The sequence below is a fragment of the Miniopterus schreibersii genome (assembly GCF_964146895.1).
Source record: "Miniopterus schreibersii genome assembly, chromosome: 1".
Lineage (NCBI taxonomy): Eukaryota > Metazoa > Chordata > Mammalia > Chiroptera > Miniopteridae > Miniopterus > Miniopterus schreibersii.
Genome location: NC_138101.1, coordinates 7,366,530 through 7,384,411, shown reverse-complemented (window position 1 = coordinate 7,384,411; position 17,882 = coordinate 7,366,530). Strand labels below are relative to the sequence as shown.

The following is a 17,882-nucleotide window of genomic DNA, read 5'->3' as shown; positions in this document are numbered from 1 at the left end:
AGTGCAGGACAGGAATCTAGGGATGAATGGGACACAGGTGGCCCTTGAAGCCACCTCTTGGAACCAGCACAAGGCCCCTTCCTCTACCTCCCACTGGCCAAAGCATGGCCCACAAACAAGCCCATCAGCAGGGTGGGGAGGTATACCCGTCGCTGGGCAGCCAGGCCTGGGAAGGTGTCGATAATCACGGGCAGCTAATACAACCCACCGCAGGGGCCCCGGGTTGGAAACACTCCCGCAACGGAAACCGGGCTCCCGGGGCTGTGCCCGCAATACCAGCAGGCAGCTCAGGAAATGCTTCTCATTGAATGGCCTGGGCTACGCAAGAAGGTTTTGGAGGTCAGCCCCACAACAGAAAACTACCTGTCCTCCCCTGAGCTTTCCTCGGGGCTCCCATGCTCACCTTCCTCACAGGATTCTTGCCACGTTTGACCGGGTCTCTCCCCCCCACCCCGCCCCAGTAAGCTGTGAGCGCCTTAGGTTGCCAGTCGGTCCTCTCCCTGGGCAGCACTGAGCCTGCCTCTTTGTTGATGTGCCAAGGTCCTGACTCAGTTCCTCTGAAGACTACTAGGTTTACTCTGCTCCGGGGCCATCCCTGTACCTTTAGTCACTGTTGCCATTTCACAAGAGTATGTCCCATGCCAAGGGAACCTGGAGACAGACTGGTGACTGTGTGCAGGTCCTGTGCCACCCCAGTGCACCTCGACATTCAGGGCGGCCATGTGCAGCTATGTGGGGATGGGGGGTCAGTGGGGGCGGAGATTAGCACTTGACCCACTGGCCAGGCTGTGTGCCCAGGGGTCTCTGGGCGCCTCTTCTAATTTGCACCAAGCTGCCATGTGGGTTGGCAGTGGCCTTTTCCTTATTTGTGTGACAGTGCAAGGAGTGTGGACTTTAGAGTGAAAAAAGATGGGTTCAGCCCAGCTGGTGTGGCTCAGTGGTTGAGGGTGGACCCATGAACCAAGAGGTCCCAGGTTCGATTCCCGGTCAGGACACATGCCCGGGTTGCGGGCTCCATCCCCAGTAGGGGGCGTGCAGGAGGCAGCCGATCAATGTTTCTCATGCGTGTTTTTCTCTCTCTCTCCCTCTCCCTCCCTGTCTCTAAAAGTCAATAAAAACATTTAAAAAAATCCAATGCAACCATCCTTTAAAAAAAACTGGGTTCCGATTCCAGGTCTTTAGCTTGTCCGCTTGGCGAGAAGCAGAGTCCGAGTCAGCTCCCGCACCTGTGAAGGGGCATAGCGGTCCCTTCCTTTCAGCCCCGTGGGCCTGCGGCGATGCGGATCAGATAATGGACCCGGCCCAGAGTCTGGCACGAAGGAAGTGCTGGCTCTGCACCCGGCCCCTGCCCCCTGCCCCCTGCCCCCAGAGCGCCGGCTGCTTCTGTCGCCTCCGTAACTAGCAAGCTGTGGTGTGTGGGACTGAGCTGCTAGCATTCACATCGACACGTAGACTGTCCAGTGAAACCCTTTCATTCCTTGCTACCATGTCGATTGTCGCTGTGTTTTCCAGGTGAAAGTGAACAATATCATTGCCTCTTTGGATTCTGCTCAGGACTTCATCCAAAACAACCTTTCCTTTGTTGTTGTTCAAGTAAGATTTTTTAAAAAAAATCAGTATACCAATAAGTGGGAGTGTGACCGTAACTACATGACTCGGTGGAGCGGGGTATGGTCGTCCTAACGGTTTTCCTACTCTGATTTCTTTCCAGGAAAGTAAGAAGTATGGGAATACAATCATTGGATATTTTGAATATTATCTGCAGTGGCTCAAGATCGCTGTAAGCAGTTTATCTTTTATGAACATACGGATAATATGTGACCCCTTCCCTGCTTTCTGTAAAAGTAACAGTGACGCCTATAAAGGGACTGTGTAATGTAGTTTGAACTTGGACAGACACAAGGTTATTAACATGACTTGCCTTGTAAGGTACAGGTGAGCCAACCAATGCAGGAAAGAAATGGCGCATCTTATTGTCCATACGCCAGGCTTTTTTGAACGAACGAATGTAGCTCTCTTACGTCAATGGGATTGGAGCATCTGTCTGGGATTCATTAAACTTGTTTATTTTCGCCTCCTTAATGAGTGCATTGTTTTCTGCCTTCTAAAACAGGGCCAGCAGGTACTGCTGGTTTTATAAATAAAACTTCAGTGGCACACAGCCGCACCCATTTCTGTGTGTATTGTCTGTGGCTTTTTTTGCCATGTCAGAGTCGGGCCCGTGGGACAAGTACACCTTAGTCTCACCTGCAGGGTCTAAAATGTTCCCTCCCTGTCCCTGTATAGAGAAAGCGTGCTGGCCCCTGTTCGACAGTGGGCACTTATTAGTTAACCAACTTTCCATTTTCTTCCCACATCCTTTGTCAGACCACAAAGGGGTCAGGTAAGAGACTCAGACTGAGACACTTTGCTGGGCAGGTGTGCTTTTTATATTCCCTCAGGAGTCCAGTGGGATGGGTCCTGTTGTTTCAAATGACAAGGGAGGAAACTGGAAACCAGGGCTCAGCAAGAACCAGGGGCTTGCTTTCAAACACGTACTTTTATACATCGTGGAACTCACCCACAGCAATCTGCTGCCAGCTCTGTGCCTCGGCGGAGAGAGAGATCCTTCCCGTGAAAACAGGCGGAAGGAACACAGTGTGTCTGGTTCTCGTGGATTCTGTGGCTCTGGCTCAGTTTGCCTGTGTTTCTTTCCCCCTTAGATCACAGAGAAAATTGCAACCTGCAAACCCGTGGCCACCGCTTTGGATTCCACTGTTGACGTCTTCCTGTGCAACTACATTGTCGAACCCATGGTAAGAATTCACCTTTCAAAATAGGGACAAACAACAAACTCATCATTTTTGATTTTTCCCCGCTGAGATTGTACTACACGCTGTAACATAAAATAGTTTTCTGTTTGGATGTGTTATGTTTAGATCTAAAATGTAAATGAATGTGTTCTGATACCTAATTCACCAGAAAAGCCAAAGACCTAACTGCATAGCTTTGCTCCTTCCTAGAATTATATTTACAGGAGGCAGGAGACCCTCATGAAGAAAACTACTTGTCCAGAATAATTGGAAAGGAATAGCCATTGGTGTGCAGATGGCCAATATTCAAAAGTATTCTTAGTGCCACTATATGTATATGAGCCCATAGCTACAGCGAACTTAATTTTGTTTGTGATTTAAAAGCCCATTGAGATGCTACTATTGGGATGGTCAGTTCCAATTAACCAAGTTTATTCACTCTGCAGTCTACACTGACTGTCTCCACGAGCCAGTCCTCTCACTTCCTTATTGCTTCCAGTTGCTGTCAAGATAAAGATCAGGGTCCTTCATAGAATGCTCTGGGCCCTGCGTGACTGGGTCCCTGCCCATCTAGGCCACTCTGATCACCTTTCTTGCTATGCTCTAGACATACTTGGTTTTTTCACTTCTTTAAATAGATCTTGAGTTCCCCACCTCAGGGCCTTTGCACATGCCATGACATCTGCCTGGACTAGAGATGACACATGCTCTTCATCTCTCTCTCATCCTTCCCTTCACACCCACACTCCGCCCAGCTAACTCCTCTAGGTCGTATAATATAATGGTTGAGAACGGACTATGTTTCTCATGTTTCAAATGTCACGTCTACGTTTTCTGAACTCTGTGACTTTGAAAAAACGATTAAAGCTTTCTGAGCTTTATCACCTAAATGTTGTTTTTGTGATGGTTTAGTGAGAGGTTACGTGTAAAGCCCTTGACACGATTCTGGTACAATACAAGCTCAATAAATTCACTACTATTAGCTGTTGTCTTAGCTCAGGACTGAGCTCAAGCATGTCTTTTTTTCCCAGGAAGCCTTTTCTGGTTTCCCCACCTAGACTGAACCCCCTCTTCTACACTCACGTAGACCTCCATGCTTTTCCTTTAGAGTCATTATTGCTGTTTGAGTTGTGCGTTTGTGTGGTTCTATGATGAAGACTTGTCCCCCGCAACACACAAACTAGCCTCTGCACTCCATGCACACAGAGCCTGTGTGTTCACTGGCGTGTCTCTGTCATCTGGTGTGCTGCTGGCACAGGCAATTGAATGAATGAAGGGTAACTGACAGCTGCCTGTCACTGTGCATCCGCATTGCTCTATTTGTCCATCTCCCTGTCCACATGTCCATCTGTCTGGGAGTGGACTTTTGCACCCGGATGGAGCTGATCCTGACATTCCCAGTCATGCAGACCCTGATCCTTGGCTTCCTAGGTGCTTCCCTCCTTCAGCTTCTTACCCGCTCTGTCCTGCTGGGCAGGGCTGCTCTAGGGTTACTCAGCTCAGCCTAGGGCACGGCGTGAAGACTGGAACCCCTCCTGGGACCTGGCGGTTGTAGATCCACAAAGCAGGAGAAGCGTCAGACCCTGGCTGGTGTAGGGCACACACAGGGTCACCCTGGTGGTGCACAGCTGTGTCCGTTCTGATTGGTAAACAAGTTTATGTAATGTTGGCAGTCACCCCTGCAAAAGTCAGTGGTGTGGTCGTGGCAAACTGAAGGCAACACCCCTCTGGAAGGAAGAACCACCCCTTAGCTCCAGCTGATGCCTTATGGGGGGAAAGGTTCAGTGTTATGAGATCCAGCTTCAGACTTTTCAAGAAAAGACATAAATTCAGGTTTCTAGATGAAATCTGACTTGGGGATACTGGCAACTATTTTTTTATAAATACTGTATTTATTTATTTTTATTGTTGAGAGTATTACAGATGTCCCCGATTTTACTCCTTACCCCCCTTCCCCTATCTCCCACCCCACCCCAGGCCCCCACCTGTCTGTCGTCTGTAACATTGATTTTTAGACAAACAGGATTGAATCCAGCCTACAAGCTGCCTTAAAGATTGGTTAAATTAAACGGAATGTCTGTTGCCCTGGCCGAGTAGCTCAGTTGGTTAGAGTGTCGTCCTGACATGCCAACATTTCGGGTTCGATCCTCGGTCAGGGCATATATAAGAATCAACCAATGGGTGGGTGGATAGGTGGAACAACAAATGGATGTTTCTCTCTCTCTCGAATCAATAAAATAAAATAAAAGTTAAAAAAAATTAAACATGGAACGTTTATTGAGGGCCTAGTACGCACCAAGCGTTGCTGTGTCTTCCTCACACAATAATGTCACGGAGTGAAGAAGCTGCTGTCCAGTGTTCAGAGGCAGAACAAAGCCAGGAGAGGTTCATAGTCACCGTAACATCCAAGAACTCACGAAGTGGACGGGAGCTCAGCCGGCCGGCTGTCCATGCCCTCGCGGTTGGCACCAAGGGGGGCTGGTCCGCAGCTATTTTAGATGTCCTGGAAACAACCCCGGCTCCCCCGCCTGCCACCTCTGTTACTCGTTTATAAATAAGCATAATGGATCTCTTCAAGGTTTTTAAAAAGAGTGAATGAGTTATAATAATTTGTAGCATTTCACCCAGTGACTGGCTCCTAGCAAGTTTACCAGCGGTTTTGATGAACGAAATTAGAGCTCATTTTAAAAACTTGCAAAATGGACTTATTCTCCCTAAGCAACTGCCGTTTCCCATTTTCCACCTTCATGCATTTACTCCTCGGGGTTTTCTTTTTGCCCCTAGAATCTGTTTTGGTTCGGCACGGGGAAGGCTACCATACTTTTGCTTCCAGCTATAATTTTTGCCGTGAAGCTGGCCAAGTACTTTCGGCGGATGGACTCGGAGGACGTGTACGAGGAGTGAGTACACGCAGGCGGCTCTGGGGCCGGGGCCTGCTCGCTGCTGGGATGAAACTCGCTGGTGGGGTTTTGGGGGGGGGGGTAAAACTACTGAGTCGTGTCTGTTCAGACGTTTTCTTTGTACCCATTTTCCCAGGCTTGTTTCAACTATTTTCCCCTCTTGCCTAACCTCAGCTTCCTAACCAGCCTTCTTATTTCTTATTTGCAGTTCTGTCGCGGAGACTCGGCACTTGACCTTATAACTGCTTTGGCTCATTTGCGCTGTCACCCCGCGGCCCACCCCCGCCCTGCTGCACGCTCCGTGTTTATGTCACTCTCCTCCTCAACCTGTACTTCTCCTGAACTGGTTCTGTCAGCGTCGTATTAGGGTGAAAATGTGAGGGGATGCAGCTGTTGAGCTAGGATGGTAATTAAAAAAATAATAATTGTATCTTCTTTTTTTTTTTGTATTTTATAGTGTTGAAACGATATCCATGAAAAAGTAAGCCTTTTCTTTTTTTAAACCATGTTCTGTGAGACTGGGGGGGGGGCATTTATTATTATGCGCTGGACTTTAAAGTAAATGAGTAACATCTTAAAATCACATAACAACAAGAGATGCATCGCCGTAAGAATAAATGCTGAGAACTGGCATATGGGTGCTGAAGAAATACTTGCTGAAGTCATGCAGATTGGGTATGTTAGCTGTATTAATATATGGAACGGCTGTTCTGAGATTTGGCTTTTAAAGGGCACACTTTTTGCTCCCTTTGTAGGTTTAACAAGTGTTCACATGACCATTTGCATCTGTCTTTCTAACCTACGATGTCAGTATTTCCTCTTAGAGTTAACGCGCTGTTTTCGGTGTATTTATTTTTGTTAAATACGCAGAAGGGTAATATTGGTTTGCATAGCTGTTACGCCGCTCAGCCTCTATGAACAAAGTTGGTAAACAGATCCAACCGCACTGTTCTTGACCTACAGCGTCTCCAAACTTTGGACGAGAAGCCTGTCCTCCAGGAGCTTGTAGGTCTGGCGACGCCCTAAGAAACACGCACTCGTGGGCCCAAGAAGGAAGAGCCTGTGTCCCACCTTTGGAAGCCTGGCTTTGATCATCTGAACCTTCCATAAAAGTTTAAATATGTAGCCCCTTCCTTCATTTTCGGTTTAGCCTTTGGAACCAGACACAAATTGTGTCGCATTTCATTGCACTGGAAGTTAGACTTTTAGTCGGTGGAAGTTCAGCAAATGGCAGGTGTGTGTGAACAGTAAAAGAATGATTCCCGAAACCTGACTCTGATCTTCTTAGAAAATATATCTATGCTATAGTTACCACGTAAGGCACTGTATTATTTTCTTAGGGTGGTTGTGACAAAGTACACAAACCGAATGGCTTAAGCAACAGGATTCTATTCTCTCACCGTTCCGGAGACCGGGAGTCTGAAATCAACATGTGACCAGAGCTGGCTTCCCCGAGGGGGCCTGCGGGGGAGTCTGTCCCATGCCTGTCCCCTCGAGTCCGATGACCGCCGGCTGTCCGTGGGGTTCCTTGGCTTGTAGACTTAGCACTCCAGTTTCTGCCTCCGCCTTCACATTTGTTTCTTATGAAGGCTCCGTGCCTATCACTTGCCCCCTCATAGAGTCCTCCCACATCCCTATGAGGTCAGCAGTTTTACTCCTAATATAAACTGAATGGCCTGAAGCTGACAGAGGCGAGTGATCCAACGTCACGCAGCTCCTACGTGCTCAGGCCGGACAGGGTCCAGGTCCCCCAGTCCTACAGCTCCTGGTTCTCAGCACATGGGCAGCAGAGGCCAGGGTGGGCTTGGCACAGACCGTTTCCTAACATTTCAATCTAAAACCACCAGACAGGTGCCCAGTGTTTTCTGATGATGAAATGCAATGTGAGTCAGCACTGCTCAAAGTGTGGCCTGAAGGCCCAAAGCAACTGGATCACCTGGGGAGCTCTAGAAATGCTAACTCTCAGACTCCAACCCAGACGCACCAAGGGTGAGGCCCAGGAATGTGTACTTTAACAAGCCTTCCAGATGAGTCCAAAACACAGTAAACTTGGCCAAGCAATATTGCAAATCACCGTAAAGGAAAAGTCTTAGTCGATTTAGAAAATAGCTTTTGCTCAAGGAATGCAGCTGTACCCCACTGCAAACCACAGGTTGTTGGCAAAGCAGCTTGTGCCTACGTAACCTGTGCAAGAGGGAAGGGCGAAGGCAGAGCCGGTGCCAAGAGTGTGTTTGTGGCGGAGTTTTCCAGGGCTAACCACCAGCCCCGATGCCCACCATCAGCCTGAAATGTCCGTCTCCACTCCTGTCTTCCCCTCGTAGGGCCTTCTGTAGGCCCTCATGCCTTCCCTGAACTGCCGCCACCACCCCCTGGGTCCGATCGGTGATTTCCACCACTTCTCAGTTCTCTTCTAAATGAGCATTTATTTATTTCATTGCTCTCTCCCAGCAAGATCTCAAACACTTGTGAGCAGAGCTCACGTCTTAAGCTCCTTTGGTTCCCCACCATGCTTTAGAGGAAGTGTGGACCTCAGTGCCAGTGTGGCTCCCCCTTGAGAAGGAACACGAGCTCCCTTAGCCTCAGCCCCTCTGCTGAATGGGGAGGGGGTTGCCCCCACCTCATCGGTGGGTGTGATGATCAGCATGATGCCTGGCCCTGGTAGGCTCAGAGTGGAGCCAGTGCCACACCATTGTAGGCTTCCAGTAAACAGCGGGTCAGGATTCTCTGTGAGGCGGGGACCTCCTTGTCAGTGGGGCTTCAAGCAAAGGCTAGTCAGTCTATATATGTGATGTCCTGGGAAGAGTCTCCATTCGGGTCCAAGAGGAAAGGGCAGGGAGGACGGTAGAGAAGGAAGCATCACTGTCTGCCCCTTGAACAGGAATAGCGCTGGCAGAAACTCTGATGTGACCCTTTTTGGAGCTCTGGTGTCTACTGAAGGGTTGCAAATTCCAAGGGAAGGCTTGGGCGGAAAATCGTTAACTGGTCAAGTTCAGCTCTTAGCTCTGCAGCCCCCCACCGTGCCCCACCCCGGTCCTTGTGTTCCCAGAGTACCTTGTACACAGACTTGCAGTGGCAGGATGGGCAGTGAGGACCCTTTGCTCACATATGAGAGATTTGTGTTCGGATCACTGATTGCTGCTCTGATCACAGAGGAGCAGGCAGAGAAGTGGGCGGCCATTGTCGCAGCACCGCTGGGGACCAGCTGCATTAATGCTCACATCTCACGTGTCTAGCTATGTAGATAGTCCACAATGCTGCTAACACGGTCTATCCAGCCATCAGACCAGCAGCATGATCGATTGAGTAGAAAAGAAATGGGAATATTCAAAGGGGAAGAAAAACACTTCGTATTCTGATCAGGTCTTCCGGATAAGATCGCCACATGGTGGCGATGTGGAGTCAACAATGCCCCTGAAAATGGGGAACAGAAGTCTCCCAATCATACACACCTGGGACAACGACAAGGTGCTGAACCTCCCTGAGCAAAACCCTCAACTGTGAAGAATCTGTCCTAAAAGTTGGGGAGTGCAAGTTAGTGTGTAAGACATTAAATCATTAAATCACTCAGAGGATTGTTTTATTTATTTATTTATTTATTTATTTATTTATTTATTTATTTATTATTTTTTAATATGTCTTTATTGATTTCAGAGAGAGTAAAGGAGAGGGAGAGAGAGAGATAGAAACATCAGTGATGAGAGAGTCATTGATCGGCTGCAGCCCGCAACCCGGGCATGTGCCCTGACCGGGAATCAAACCCTGATCGCCTGGATCCTAGGTCGACGCTTAATCGCTGAGCCACGCCCAGCCAGGCAGAAGTTTCAGGTCTTAATGGAGAATGGCAGTTATTAGATTAGGAAAATAGATTAGGAAAATAGATTACTGAGAAAAGGTGAGTGAGCTTTTTCCTGCTTTCAGGTAATCTGAAGTCCAAAGAAGAGGGAGGAACAGGTTATTAAACCAAACCTGGCTCTCGGGGCAATGAGAGGCCCCTAGGAGAGGTCATAGCCTCATGAGGCTTCCTGGAGGGAGTGGGTAGCAGGGAGGGTTCCCCTCTGAGTGCTTTGAGGGTCATCTCGTCTGGCAGGACCAGCAGGAGCCACCATGCAGGGCATGGCGCTGGGCAGTGAGCCCCAGGTCTGCTCCCTTCTCTTACTCTGGTGGACCAACCATCTCTGGCAAGTGAGGGTCCCCTTCACCAGTCCATTGGAGGCTGACATTGACTATCGGTCCCCTGGCAATTACCACCCTCTGGAGACACCCAGTTGATTTCAAATCCAGGCAGGCCCACCTTCCTGGTCAGAAGCTAGGTGTAAGGTGCCCTCCTTTTGGAAAGCTGTGACTTCCCAGATGTTAAGGTTGCTTCAAGGACAAATCTCTTTGCTGCTGCTTGCCTTGATGATCCCATGACTCGTCCCAGGACTCAGTGTGGCATGAGGGATCACATCCCTAAAGACTGGTGGCCCAATGCTTAATGAATAAAGAAAGGAAGGGATAACATTTGGCTCCTGAAACCCCTGAAACCCCTGAGCTTATGAGTGGTTGGAAATCTCTGGCCAGTGTGCTTGGGCCTCCTGAGTACCCCTGCTTATCAACATGCTAACATCCTCCCCTTAGAACAAAATTGTTGGAAAGTCAGGAGCTGCCTACATTGCTTTCATGGAGGTAGACCCCAGCCCCTTTGAGGTTGATTGGGACACCCCAGAAAAGGAGGCGGCGACTCATGTCAAAGGCCACTCTGGATCACCAGGAGCTAATGTGGAAGATACACAAAGAAAAAAAATTGGTGCACACAGGAGACGGGAGGGGGAGGGGGGGAGGTTAGCCTCCTGGAAATATGGATTTGAAAAGATTTTGTTTAAGGAGGAGGGGAGAGGGACTGATTATGCTGCAGGCAGGGCCTTCCACGGGGCACAGTGCTGGGCTCTTGGAAGAGGGAAGTTTTCAATAGAGCTGTCATGGCCCTGAGAGTTCCCAGAGAACTGGTGTCACTGAGAGACACAATGGTCTCCTCAACAACTTGTTTTAATATTCTAGCCTGGCAAATAAACCTCTATATAGATTTCTATTTTGCCCCAGGCCTTAACCTGTTTTTATAAACTTTCTATCTTGTTGCCACCCAATATTGTTTAGAGGGCAGATTGAAAGGCACAGAATCTTCTGAAACCCATTAGCTGTACCTTGTCTCAGAGCCAGGCAAGCTAGCTGCTCATGTGACTTGGGACTGATTCAAAGCCTACCCTTCCATCAAAAATAAAAACTAATCAGGAGCAGCTGGACACCATTCAGTAGACCATGGGTCTTATTACTCCTGGTTTAAGTGCTTTCTCTGGGGTACAATCCAGAGGCCTGAACCCTCCAAATAAGCCAGTTTCAGTTAAGGCAAATGCTTAGACCCACATCAGTTCGAGTGGGGCCCTCTTGGAAAGGATACTCTGGTCCCACGCCCGGACGACACCACCTGGCCCAGGAGCTCACCGTGGAGACTATCACCTCAGATGGCAGCTGCCCAAGACCTCGCCTTAGACCCCAAGCCCTGTGCTAGAGACAGCTTCACCCTGATTTCAAATCTCTGCCCTCGCAGTGCCTGTGGACTGCCTCTCCTAAGGCACGAACTGGACCAGGACATATTTTGGCTTTTCTTCCTTTGAAATTAGGACTCCTAGTGGGTTTCGGAGCTCACTGTCTGCTTGGCCCATGATCCCGGTCTACTCTTTGCTCTCTTCCAAAATGTACACCCCCCCCTCCGATGCCTAAAAGGAACCTGGTAGAAGTTACTACTGCTGTGCCATCCTAGAAATCAACGAAGATTATTGCTAGCCCAGGGCACCCTGCTTCACATCAGTCAACTCCCTCGGCCCCCGGGGCAGAGACGCTCCCACTCCTCAGTGTCTTCCCCTCCTACCCACCTCCAGCAGCCACCGCCACCTGCAGCCACCGCCACCTCCTGCAGCCACCGCCACCTCCTGCAGCCACCACCACCTCCTGCAGCCACCGCCACCTCCTGCAGCCACCACCACCTCCTGCAGCCACCGCCTCCTGCAGCCGCCACCTCCTGCAGCCACCGCCTCCTGCAGCCGCCACCTCCTGCAGCCACCACCTCCTGCAGCCACCGCCACCTCCTGCAGCCACCACCACCTCCTGCAGCCACCACCTCCTGCAGCCACCACCTCCTGCAGCCACCGCCACCTCCTGCAGCCACCACCACCTCCTGCAGCCACCACCTCCTGCAGCCACCACCACCTCCTGCAGCCACCACCTCCTGCAGCCACCGCCACCTCCTGCCTTGCATCTCTGATCTTCACCACCACAGGCAGCTCTTCCCCTTAATTACACACATACCACCAATCTTTACATATACTTTATTAACTTATCAGTTCATAAGTTAATAACAAAACTGCCATACCTGCCACCTTGACCCAAGAAATACACCAAAACACTATTGTCAAACTTATACTTTTAATAGTAGAGACCTCCCAAAATCCCAGCTCTATTTTCTTGGATTATGCCTTACAAATAGAAAATCTATTTATGCCCTGGCCTATAAGGACTCCATACATCTCTACTTGTGTTCCTCAGTGCTACTTGCGTAATAAAATGTTTTCTTTGCTGTTTGGGGCAACTTATGCCCTGTTCCCTAAAAGTCTCCATGATCACACCAACTACTCTTTATAAGATGCCAAAACATCAGAGGACAGATTGATCATGTTTTAATATTCTGTATCTTATGATATTTTGACTTCCAGGAGGTGACGGTTGTGTAGGATCACTGTCTCAAAAATGTACCTTTGAGATTTTAATTCATGGAGGTGACTGAGGGACTATAGGAGAGACGAATGCCGTGGAAAGAAAACCTTGTCACTTACGTTTCCCAAGAGAAGGGGGCATGCCATGCCATGGGGGGCCACGAGGGAAGCATCTAGTTTGGTGAGGAGGAGGCAGAATCACAAGGGAGGGGTGAGCTGAGGCCACGGCCCTTATTGGGGTTTCCAAGGGAGAGGTGAGGAAAGACAGAGTGAACAGTTTGGGATTGACCGGTCTGAATAATTGCACTGGGCTTTGGGGCACAGGGGCTTCCCTAGCTGTCTGGTACCTGGCCCTGGGCAGGGGGAATATCGGTTTGATGTGTGAGAGTTCAATAAAAGAGGTGCTTAAATTGCATTTGAGAGGCGTAAAGTTATTTACTACCATGCTGAATTAACCAGCTCTGGCGGGGCAGATTGGAGCGTGCGTGTGTGTGTGTGTGTGTGTGTGTGTGTGTGCAAATGAGTTTGGAATAACAGGCTGAGACAATAGGGAAAGGTCTGCATAGCCTGGTCTAAAATTGTGTGCCCTTGCTTGAAATAGAAAGATCAAGGCCGAGGTTGGGATGGGATCACAGGAAAGCTGAAGCTGGGAAGCCAGTGGGGGAAGTTCTGGGTTCCCTGCTGAAGCTTAGATAGATAAACAGTTCTCGGAAAAGGCCCCGGAGTCCATGTGTTTCCTCTAAATAGGCTTTGGTTCTGACCTGCCATCTTCCTCCAGAAAAAACAAAACCTGGCTGTGTCCTGACGATCAAGCTGAATTTCTCATTATTTCAGAGGCCACCCTGATCTCTATCTCCCCGCGGGACAAAGCTGCCTTATCTTGCCCGCATATAATAACTTCCTAAAACTCCGCACTGTCAGTGCCTATCTGGGGAGGTCACGGGCCTATAAGGTGGCGGTCAGGACGATGAGGATGGATCTCTTCATGAGCCAGTTTTATAAGAGGCTTGGAGCTTGGGGGAATGGCCACCTCCAATGGCATTTACCAAAAGACTCTTTGAACCACTGAGTAAACCAGTCAACATCCAAAGCTCTGTGACCTTGGAATTCTCAACAGGTGGGTCTTGAGTGGAATCCAGCCTCAGTTAGGGCTTTTAGTGTCTTTATTGGGGGCCAGGACAGCACTTTTAGAAAATTTTAATTAGATGCCAACCCAGTTCCACATACACACATCTGGATGTTGAGGCATTTCTTAAAAGTTCAAGAAGTCTCAATTGTTATGTAAAAAAAAAAAAAAAATGTATGTACAAAAAAAATATCATGATGTCTGAAAATACCGGCCCCAATGCCACATGTTCTCAATCAGGTGGGCTGAGTGCTGACCCTGAGATGCCAGACCCTGCCCAGATTGCCCCATTCCCCCCCAGGTTGCCCCCCTGCTCCTTTACTGTCTCAGTCCCAAAGGCAAGGTTGGTTTTCATTTATTACCATTCATGTAGTAGTGCTTTCTTTATGGCTGAGTTATGAAGAAAAGTACAATCTCTTGTGCCCAGATATGAAAAGGGAGGTGACAAAATATAGAGAAGTCCACATCTTCTTTGAGGAACTGAGTCTCCTTCTCTTTGTTTAACAGGAAAACAAATTATGTCTATTTTTAAAGAATACAACTCAACTCCCCATTATGAACCAAATCTGCCCCCCTTCACTTTATGTTAGTAGCTCAGCCCCATGAGTAATTTAGTAGGAAACCCTAAAGGAGGTACTGTTATTGTCTGCAAACTGTAGATGAACAAAGAGAGGTTCAGAGAGGTTGTGTGACAACTGTGACAGGGGCTGGGTGAATGCTGTGTCCGGGACTTCACCTATGTCCTTCTGGGAGGGGGCTGCCTACCAAAGTTGACCAGAATGAAGTTCCCACATGTGACCTGAAGGTCAGTATTTTCAGCAGAGAGTCCAAGTGAGGAACTCGCTGTCCACCAGCTGTTGGGAGCCCAGGGGCTCCTCTGCCCACACATTAACTTCAGGCGCCTCAGCAAAAGAGGACCTCAGAAACTGAGATGGCTTCCCCCAGCTCACCCACTTACTCACCAAAGATTTACTGAGAGTGGCTGGTAGGAAAAGATCAGACAATGGATGTGGGGAGTCCCAGGTTTAAACTCTGAGCCCCTCATGCTCTTAGCTGTGTGACCTTGGACAATCCCTGAATATCTCCATGCTTCAGTTTTCTATCTGTAAAATGGGTGCATCACACCTTCCAGTATCATAGAGTGGATGTGACCAGAACAAACAGAGAGCTTTGGGCAAAATGGACCTAGCATAGTATTTGGCAGCTATGATTATTTTTGTTGTTGTTTATAACTTTCCCCAGAGATATTGCTGCTGGGGTCCCTGTCCCATCAAGGAGGGTCTTTGCAAGTCTGAGCTGTGCTCTCAGACTGGCCGCTGGGGGAAAGGGAAGGGCTTGGAGGACACAGTCTAATGTCCTGAGTGTAACCCGCCGCCCATGCCCATGGGATTACACCAACCACTCTCCCTGCAGGAGCTGGCTCCCTCCGAAGGGGCGGGGCCGGGAGCAGTATGAATAGAGGTTCTCAGGTGTGCGCCTCCTGAAGGCCCTGTCTGCCTGGGCTCCTATAAAAAGGGCCTTCCCTGCCTCGCACTGCAGATGAGACAGCTGTAAGCCTGCAAGCTCGCTCTGGCATCTGGGATTGCCCTGCATCTGCATACGCAGAACAAGGTAAGAGCCTGGCTCTCTTAAGCCTGTGATTGCCTGCCCCACTTCCAGCTTCCCCGAGGACCTCAGGCTCCTGGGGTCTGGATCCCATGGAGACATGCGGGGGCTGAGTCCCCATGCCGTGAGGAATGAGTGGGTCATCTGGTATACCTGGCCTCCCACCCGCCTGCATTTGGGAGCCCATGTGCCATCACTGTCTCACTTCTAATAGCAGGTCAAATCCTGAGGGTGGAAATGAGATCGGAGCCATTTCCCAGGCCAGCCTCTTTTTGAAAAAAATCAGCATTTTCTTTTAAAGTGGAGCACTGATGATATGAATCATCTTGTCATCGTGAATTAAGCCAAACCCAATGCTGAGTTGTTTGTGATTGCTTTCTTATTTCTTGCCAATATTTTTGAAGGGCAGAGCAAGGTGAAGGCAAGAAGAGTGGTATAAAGGACCAGAGAGACAAGTTCTGCCTGCCTGTCCCAGCTTTGCCACTTGCCCTTCATGGGATCTTGAGCAATTTATTTGCCAGTCTGAGCCTTAACTGTCACATCTGTTACCTGGAGAGGTTTATTATTACCTGCCTGGGAGGGCTCCTGTGTGGATTAACAAGGTGAGAATCAGACACTGGTCAGGTGGGTAGAAATGCTATTTCTCGTCTCCTTTTAAGTGTGGTTTTGTTGCCCACCTGACAAAATCTACGTAGGTTAGTGTAGCAGTTAAGGTCATCTTGTTTATTCAATGATTTGTTTTTGAAAGCATTGATAAAGGGCATTCTACATGCCCAGCACTGTGCTACAAAACAGTCTAAATGCTCAGGTGGAAATTCACCCCTACCCACCCTGGTTCCTTTGGCCCAGTCAAATGGGATTATCTCCCCTCCTTCATGCCTTTCCTTGTGCTCTTACTTCATCCCAAATGCCCTTCCTCACAAACCCACCCATCTCAGAGTGTACAAATCTCATGCGTGTTTAACCTTAGATCAAACATCTCTTTTATGGCATTTACCATGTCCTTTCTCATAGTGTGATCATCTGAGTCCATGTAGAACTGTGAGGTAGAAATCCAGCACACCGGAGCTAGAGAAGAGTGGGCAGTTATGGCATCCAATGCCTTGATTTCCAGATAAAACAACTGAGACCCAGAGGCGGAGAGTGAGCTGCCCAAGATCAAGCTGGGGACACAATTGGGACAGAATCCTGGTCAATACTATTGAGAATCCCCAATGAGTTGCCTCTAGGTTTTTAAGATGTGAGACTTCCTTATCTACCTTGATGCATTCAACATCTAGTCTAGAGCATGGCATATAGTGGGTTCTCCACAAATGCTTGTTGAATGAGTGAATAAAGGCCTGAGTGAGCAAATGAGTGACTGAATGAGGGAGTGAGAGTTAACGAGGTTCAGAGAGTGGTGAAGGAAGGAAGGGTAGGACGTTTTTGACATTCAAGACACCAGTCAAGCAGAAATGTGAATAGATGGGCTGCTTGTCTAGTAATTCCAGGAACCAGAGGATTCTTGAGCTCACTCCTAAGCGGGTAGCATGTGGTAGGGTGGCCGGGGATCAGCTTGCAGCCCTGCACTGCTGGAATGCTGCTTGGCATTGACTCACCTGCCTTTTGTCAAACAGGTTCCTACCAAACTGAAGACATGAGGATCCACAGCCTCATTCTGCTGGCCTTCCTCCTCCTGGTCACTCAGGTGCTCTTGGTGGAAGGCAAAAAGGAAGCAAAGAATAGAGGTGTCCACAGAGCCACCACAGATAAAACGTATACTCCAGGCAAACCCCAGACTGAGCAGAGAAGCCAGCCACCCAAGCACCTGACCAAAGGCAAGTTTGTCACCCAAGACCAAGCCGACTGCAGATGGGTGGTCACCCAGAAGGAGGAGGACATTGTTCTGAAGGTCGATTGCATGCGACAGGATGACAAGTTTTCCTGTTCCTTTACTGGCAACCCAACCGCATGCCTGGAGTCGAGCAAAAAGGGCGTCTATTGGAAACAAATTGGCCGGAGCCTGCGCTCTCAGAAGGCCCTGTGTGGGGACTCCAAGAGCACCCTGAAGACCAGAGTGTGCAGGAAAAAGTTTCCAGAATCCAATCTGAAGCTGGTAAACTCTACTCTCATTAAGAAGAAACCCAGCCAGGAGTCAATGGAGCCCTCTCCCAGGGAGCAGAGCTCGGTCAATGAGGCCTCCATCATGGAGCCTAACAAGGTCAAAGAGAACACCCTCTCTGGCCCAGAAGAGTCCAAGACCATGGACTTGAATGATCTTGAGTGTATAGAGGGCCAAGACATGGCGAACCAGAAGAAGGTAGCCCTGGAATACTGTGGGGAGTCCTGGAGCTCTTGGTGCAAGTTCTTCATCACCATGGTGCAGGGTGATTCATGCTAATGAGGTAAAAAGAGAGCAGAGTCTATTAAGTGTCATATCCAAGCCCTCCAGGATGCTGTAAAGCTCTCCAAGTTCTCTGCAAGATGAACATTTCTATGAGTGTGCAGGGGATTGTTTAAACAGATTTTGTAATTTTTGTTTTTGAGTTTTGGAAGTTGCTTTCCATTCATTGCCTTAGGTGTGATTTTCAGAGGTTGTTGAATGCATTGTTTCCACAGCCCACAAAGCTAGTATATCTGAGCAGTAATGGCCACTCTTTGAGCTGAGTGAGCCAGGGGATGATTTCAGTGCAATGCACTTTCTGCTGAATTAATGAAAATAATAAAGCTCTGT

The 17,882-nt window shown here is 48.9% G+C and overlaps 2 protein-coding genes across 5 annotated transcripts in view; both read left to right on the top strand.

Annotated features, from left to right (window-relative positions):
• PROM1 (prominin 1) overlaps positions 1-7,009 on the top strand; it is an 80,125-nt gene extending 73,116 nt beyond the window's left edge. For 2 of the 4 annotated variants that reach the window (XM_081136253.1, XM_081136252.1), the window contains exons 20-25: positions 1,513-1,593; positions 1,712-1,780; positions 2,703-2,795; positions 5,577-5,692; positions 6,150-6,173; positions 6,656-7,009. In XM_081136253.1, coding sequence (XP_080992379.1) covers positions 1,513-1,593; positions 1,712-1,780; positions 2,703-2,795; positions 5,577-5,692; positions 6,150-6,173; positions 6,656-6,701 — 429 coding nt within the window. In that variant the 3' untranslated portion in view covers positions 6,702-7,009. Of the gene's footprint in view, positions 1-1,512; positions 1,594-1,711; positions 1,781-2,702; positions 2,796-5,576; positions 5,693-5,900; positions 6,020-6,149; positions 6,174-6,585 lie in introns of those variants that run through there. The other 2 variants (XM_081136254.1, XM_081136255.1) reach the window with 2 other exon arrangements.
• An 8,102-nt stretch (positions 7,010-15,111) lies between these two features.
• LOC308567658 (fibroblast growth factor-binding protein 1-like) lies at positions 15,112-17,549 on the top strand (the record flags this gene model as incomplete). The annotated part of the gene is made up of 2 exons (XM_081159477.1): positions 15,112-15,175; positions 16,786-17,549. Exon 2 carries the CDS (start codon positions 16,806-16,808, stop codon positions 17,547-17,549), a length of 744 nt encoding a protein of 247 aa, XP_081015603.1. The 5' UTR covers positions 15,112-15,175; positions 16,786-16,805.
• Positions 17,550-17,882: the final 333 nt, after the last annotated feature.